Source organism: Salmo trutta, chromosome 1 (genome assembly GCF_901001165.1).
Source record: "Salmo trutta chromosome 1, fSalTru1.1, whole genome shotgun sequence".
Lineage (NCBI taxonomy): Eukaryota > Metazoa > Chordata > Actinopteri > Salmoniformes > Salmonidae > Salmo > Salmo trutta.
This window is the reverse complement of record NC_042957.1, coordinates 74,087,305-74,094,520: the sequence shown is the minus strand read 5'-3', so window position 1 is coordinate 74,094,520 and position 7,216 is coordinate 74,087,305. Positions and strand designations below refer to the sequence as shown.

Below are 7,216 nucleotides of genomic sequence, written 5' to 3'. Positions count from 1 at the left end.
TGTTGATTCATGCATAGAACGACATAACATTTGATATGCTTTTAAACATTTCATACGCCATTATAAAGGCTCATACACGCTTATAAGAAGTTCTACCTCATTATAACAGCAGTCTGCCAGTGTTACTGAACAGACCATCATATCCACTGACTCATCATTAAAGGTGTGATGGTATGATTTGAGTTTTGATGAGCACATCACAATATGATGAGCCATGTTGTGACAGTGAAATACTAAAATGTTAAAAGGTGTCTTTCTAAGCAGAAGCTTGTTATACGTCCACACATGAGTGTTCTTTTGATAAATAATTAAAAACACTCCCTATGAGTGGACATATAACAAAGCATGTTGTTTCTCATAGATGTTTGACATTTATGACTGTCTGTACATTGGTGTTGTTGTCTGTAAATCAGGCTGTGGTTGGGGACGGCTATAAAAGCCATGAGGGACACTGCTCTCCCAGGCACTCTGAACCTGATCACACACACCTCCCACAAGGTAAGCAGCTGCTCAGGCATTCTTATATTGATCATCAATGTATTGATTTATAGGTATAAGATTGACTGAGTGAACTTAACCCTGAGTCTAATTAACTCCGATTTTTATGTTGTTCATAGAACTCAAAAACATACTTTATCAAATCAAATTGCTTACTTACAAGACCTTAACCAACAATGCCGTTTTGAGAATACCTAAAAAAAAATTAAAAAATAAAAGTAACAAATAACTAAAGAGCAGCAGTAAAATAACAATAGCAAGGCTATATACAGGGGGTACCGGTATAGAGTCCATGTGCGGGGCCACCGGTTTGTCGAGGTAATTGAGGTAATATGCACATGTAGGTAGAGTTATTAAAGTGACTATGCATAGATAATAACAGAGAGTAGCAACAGCATAAAAGGGGGGACAATGCAAATAGTCTGGGTAGCCATTTGATTAGATGTTCAGGAGTCTTATGGCTTATGGCTTAGGGCCTTCCTCTGACACCGCCTGGTGTAGAGGTCCTGGATGGCAGGAAGCTTGGCCCCAGTGATGTACTGGGCCGTATGCACTACCCTCTGTAGTGCCTTGTGGTCGGAGGCCGAGCAGTTGCCATACCAGGCAGTGATGCAACCCGTCAGGATGCTCTCGATGGTGCAGCTGTAGAACCTTTTGAGGATCTGAAGACCCATGCCAAATCTTTTCAGTCTCCTGAGGGGGTATAGGTTTTGTTGTGCCCTCTTCACGGCTGTCTTGGTGTGTTTGGACCATGTTAGTTTGTTGGTGATGTGGACACCAAGGAACTTGAAGCTCTCAACCTGCTCCACTACAGCCCCGTCGATGAGAATGGGGGCGTGCTCTGTCCTCCTTTTCCTGTAGTTCACAATCAACTCCTTTGTCTTGGTTATTTGTTTTTCATTTGTGTGTACTTAAATGAAGTAACTCAGTAACTCATTATGTCTGACACTCTTATTGACCTGTTAGATAAATAATCCAGTCATGTTCAGGAAACCAATTGCTTTTGATAAACTGAGCAAATAATACTGGGCACTGCAGCCTTTTCTCACCATTAATGTGTTTACCAGACTGCCACTCTAATGCGTTTGTATTGAGATGGTGTGGATGGCTGTAATCAATTCATAGAATGTCAAACTGACCAATTGGAACCCCATTCATAAGCATCCAATTAAATTGATACTATCACAAGTAACCTAGTAGTGTGAGTCCCACTCTCTTTACCTAACATGCTACTCCTTGCCATTCATTGTCATTGCCAAAGAGACTGGCCTTTACACAATCTCAACGTTCGCTGGATTTATGGTGGAGTTGCTCATTGGTTGTTGGAAATAACATTAATATTTTCCATGACAACATGTGGTGCCTCGGAAATAGAAATAGAATTTATAACAAAGTCAAAACCAACATTTAGCTGTTAGCTAGGCAAGTTGTTGTATTTTTACATTTTGTGGTTGGAATTGCAGTATGTATTTAGTGTGAAGAATTTAGACTTCAGCTAGCAACTTTGAACATAGTGTTTTAGTCTGGACAAATAAAAAACGGTTGCTATACCAATGTGTTCTGTGAAGTTCCAATATTTGCATAACTGTTGTGATTGGAGGATAGCTGTGAGGTTGATTGAATCAGGATCAAATCCTCTCATTAATGATAGAAGGTTCATATTTGAAGTTGGAAGAAATGCCAGTCTCTTTTGCACATGACATGGAGTACAAGGAGTGGATTAGCTAAAGAGACTGGTACCCACAAAATCCATAAAATGTTACATTTTCCACAACAATGTATATGCTAATACAGCCATCAATACAGTATAATAAGTACACCCAACTAATTACAGTTTCATCTTAAAAGTACAGAGAACTAGGCTATATCAAGTCCTGTCAACACATTGTAAAAAAAAGTATAGTGAAAAATAAATACAAATACTATTTCAACTGGACTTTTATCAGCATTTACAGTTGGGCTGATTAAAAATGCATGTTCATGTACTGCAAAGTGGATATAATAACTACACCGTCATGTGAATATTTCAGAAATGTCACCGACATATTTCATTACATTGGCTAGGTTATTGTTAGATTGCAAAAAGACTTGCCGCTGCGAGACAGTTTGTCAGTGCTGCAACACAGGCATTTTGAAAAATCACTTTTGAACCAGCACACCTGTATGGTGTGTAATGGTTAATATATTATGAGGAAATTCGGGGATCCAGTAGGGTATTTCCAGTGTACATTATGTTAGCCTGTGATTCACTGTGTTTTCAGACCTCCGTTTTGGTATTGGGGAGTAGCCTACTGTTGTTCTAAGGAACAGTCAGGGCTGCTGTAGAAACAGTCTTATTGGACAGAAACTGAAAATCTACTATTTTTTATAAAAAATAATAAGTTGGTTTCCAGGAAACAAAACATACCCGACCTCATGTAGATAAAATACCAATGTGTGTTAGTAAATATGAACTGTGAGGATTTCTTTGTTAATTTCAATTTAATCAAACACTGGCATTGACCCAAATCAAGCAAGATAAACTCATATTCGTTGAAGCATGGTGGACTGGCACTGCTTCTGATGATAAACAGGGAAATGATAAGAAACCATTATATTGTCATATCACTGACAGGGTTGACATTGCTGATGAAATTAGGTTAGGAGATTGGTTACGGGAAGGAGGGACCTCCTTATACAGGCAGAGCCTTTGAGTGGACGGTTAGGTGTTCACACAACTCTGATCAGTACAGACATACTTTCTGAACTCATTAGAACTTCTACCTTTGGATAGGATTTGACATTTTGAACAGAGCGAGCTTGGATTGTAACAAATCACAAACAAACTGTGGACTAGACCTTTACAGAATGAGAAACATCATGCACTTGACCTTTGGCTTCTTTTCATGCGAATCCAGCAAGATGACATCTGAAGCTGAGATGGCGGATGAGGAGGGCTACATATCCCCCCCGCCCACCCTCCCTTCCACCCCGTGTTCCATCCACTTGGGAGTCCAGGCGGGCAGTATGAGGAGGGGGAGCGACGTCCTCTCAACCAGCAGGGGCACAGTGAGGGAGAGGGGCCGTAACCGCAGCTGGCTACTCTCTAGCATCATCACGGTCAACGTCCTGATCCTAGGTATTGCTCTGGTCAGTGGCAGTGTCTTCAACAACGTCAAGATCAACGCCATCAATCTGCAGATCTTCCTCATCGTCCTCGTCATCCTCACCACTGCCTGGATGCTGTACTACACCATCTACACATCCAGGGAAGATCATGCTGTGCTCTACAAGGATAGCCATGCCGGGCCTGTGTGGCTCAGGGGTAAGAGAAGACACATGCTTTTCTGATCTTCTGGGTCTACAGCTGTTAAATTCCAGAAACTTTTCCAAAGTTCCCAGTTGTTGTTTTTTTTATCCCTGGAAATCTGTGAAGTTTGTGGAATTTTGCAACCTTGCCCTGTAGGATTCACTGTCTGGTAATACCATTGGACATGAATAATCTCTCTTTGGATTGGGGAAGAGTTCTATTCTAATAGGATATAATTTACTATACCTAGACAACGTTTTACATTCACTATTGTCTTGAATGAGTGTGATTATTGAATAAGTGTGAGTGATTGAATGAGTGGGATTATTTCTAATTGGATTTCATTGTGTTTTTTTCTCTAGGTGGACTGGTGCTGTTTGGCATATGCAGTCTGATTATGGACGTGTTTAAGATTGCTAACTACATAGGCTACCTGCACTGTGACTCTGCTGTGAAGATAGTGTTCCCTGTCGTACAAGCTGTATTCATACTTGTCCAGGTAAGAACACAAGTTCTGACATCTGAAATGGAGCTTCCATTAGGTGATATGACATTAAGGAAACCACTGAGGGATTTGGCTGGTGGGAAAAATGCAAGTATAGGTGATCATTGTATCTTTTTCAGACATACTTCCTCTGGCTCCACGCTAAAGACTGTGTACAACTACAACGGAACATAACTCGGTGAGGGTAACTAACTGCTACTGTATAACTGATGATTTATTGATGTTGTAAATTGATGTTTGATTGATGGTTGGACATTTAAACATTGCCAGTTGATCTTAAATTTCACTTGGGAAACATGAAGTCCACTCTATTCTATTAAATTCTGTTCTGTTCTGTTGTATTCTATTCTTACAGAATGAAATAGTATTTAAAAATAGAAAGTACTCTATTCTGAACTCCTGTGTTTCCCTCTTGAAGCTGTGGGCTGATGTTGACTCTGTCTACCAATCTGATGTTGTGGATGGCAGCAGTCACAGAGGAGTCCCTACACCAGACTGTTGTTCCCCCAGAGGACGGCAACAGCACACATTCCTATGACATCAGAGGTGGAGAATATTGTGTTGTTGAATCTTCTCTCTAGCAAATCTAAATAAAATACTACAGGGTTGGGGTCAATTCCATTTCAATTCAGTATGTAAACTGAAATGGGAATTCCTTGTTTAAATGAAGGATCAATAAAATAAAATACATTTTCAGTTTACTTTCTGAATTTACTGAATTGAAATAGAACTGCCCCCGACTATGAAATACAACCAACCAACATAACAGAAAATCACCTCACAAGTCAAACAATAAAGCTCATCTTTCATTTTATTTCAGCCCCTGGCGGATACAGCAGCTGTAACTGCAGCCACTCTGCCTGTGCCGTCTTAGAGAAGGCCTATTACTACCTGTACCCCTTCAACATCGAGTACAGCCTGTTTGCCTCGGCCATGGCCTACGTCATGTGGAAGAACGTGGGCCGCCTGGTAGATGAGCACAACCACCACTCGCTCCATTTCCGCTTGAAGGACGTGCTGGTGGGGCCTGCGGTCGGGCTGGTCATGCTGGTGGCGGGCCTGGGAACCTTCGTCATCTACAAGGTGGACGTGGAGAAGGGGGACCCAGGGAAACGTGACACGGTGCTGATGATACACTACGTGATGAATACGGTGGCTGTGACGCTCATGTCCGTCTCGACCGTGGCTGGTTGCGCCATCTACCGGCTGGACCAGAGGGACCATGTGTCGGGGAAGAATCCCACACGGAGCCTGGATGTAGGCTTGCTGATCGGCGCCTCAATCGGACAGTTCACCATCTGTTATTTCACCATTGTGGCTGTGGTGGCAACGGGGGCCGAGGGCCACCTCAACGCTCTCAACCTGGCTGTCTCCCTGCTCACTGTGATCCAGCTCTGCCTGCAGAACATCTTCATCATCGAGGGCCTGCATCGCGAGCCCTTCCACGAAGACATGCACCAGGCCTCTGTATTCACAAACCCATACGTCCTTCAAGCCCAAGCCCATAGAGACATACACAACCTCCCAGGGACATTCATGGAGACCAAGTCGTCCCCGGCCCTCACAGTTCACAGTATGCATGTTGCTCCTTCTGCTCCTTCTGGCTCCCCCCTGCCTCAACGCCATAGGCTGACCTGGAAGAGGAGGGCCCTGAAGGAGATCTGTGCATTTCTGATGCTCTGCAACATCCTTGTGAGTAGCCTAATGAGTACCCACCACTGTCCTTTTCAAAATGGCTCTTTTAAAGGGCTTGTTAACCTAGGGTATTGTCCTTTCATCCAAAACAGTTTTTATTAAGTTTGGATGAAACACCCTACCCACAGGGCACTCACTGGTTGAATCAACGGTGTTTCAATTAAATGACGTTGAATTGACGTCTGTGCCCAGTGGGTAGGTACAGTACTTCGAAAATAAACGGAAACTACTGAACCATCCCTTTAAATTCAGTTTTTTCCATGTTTGCCTAACTTGCTCATGAGCCAAAGGGCTCCCTAGGATTTGTGCAGTACAATACAACATATTAGAGTATGATCGTAACTAGTATGTTTAAGTTGAAAGATTGTACTGAACATCTTGACTCTGTTTCCATTGACAGCTCTGGATCATGCCGGCGTTTGGCGCCCGCCCTCAGTTTGACAACACGATTGGAGCAGAGTTCTACGAGTTCACCATGTGGGCGGCAGTTGTGAATATCGGACTCCCCTTCGGAATCTTTTACCGTATGCACTCAGTCGCCAGCCTCTTTGAGGTCTTCCTAACCTCCTAAACTGGAAAATGACAGAAACAATTCTGAAAATGTATAAAGATATTTTTTTTTACAGTCTATGTTTTATTGTTATACTTTGTTCTGTCCTGAGCATGCACTGAAACATATATAAATGATATAAACAATAACATTATATAATACAATTTCATTTTGAATGAAATATGTCAATATCAGTGAGCTATTAAACTATATCTAGTAAACTGTATAAATACTTGTATATTAAATTATAATTGATGATGACTTTGTAATAAATTGCACATACATTTACATAAAACTTTTCTGGGATATGAGTCATTCTTCTTTGTGGCACACTGTAATACAACACAGACCAATCACTGGCACTGCTTATTTTTACTATTTCATGAGTTTACAACAACTCTCTTACCTATAACACAACATATAACGTTTTATCACCCCATTGATTACAAACATGGTTAAAACTATAATTTTAATCTGATGGATGGTACATTTTTGCATCCATAGACTCTCCACCCCCGTCCCTCAAGTGTTTAGCAAAGCAAGTGGGGGAACGACCGCATTGTTCTTGTTTGAATCTCAGGTTGCCAGTTTGTAACAATCCCAGGTTGTAACTACCCTAGTAAAACTGACTATCCAACCGATCCTCGACTTCGGCGATGTCATCTACAAAATAGCTTCC

The 7,216-nt window shown here is 41.7% G+C and overlaps 1 protein-coding gene across 1 annotated transcript; it reads left to right on the top strand.

The window, feature by feature from the left end:
- Positions 1-3,421: 3,421 nt before the first annotated feature.
- Positions 3,422-6,822, top strand: LOC115207453 (proton channel OTOP2). The gene is made up of 6 exons (XM_029774528.1): positions 3,422-3,802; positions 4,150-4,286; positions 4,412-4,470; positions 4,711-4,838; positions 5,113-5,984; positions 6,388-6,822. The coding sequence occupies exons 1-6, from the start codon at positions 3,505-3,507 to the stop codon at positions 6,556-6,558; spliced, it is 1,665 nt and encodes a 554-aa protein (XP_029630388.1). The 5' UTR covers positions 3,422-3,504; the 3' UTR covers positions 6,559-6,822.
- Positions 6,823-7,216: the final 394 nt, after the last annotated feature.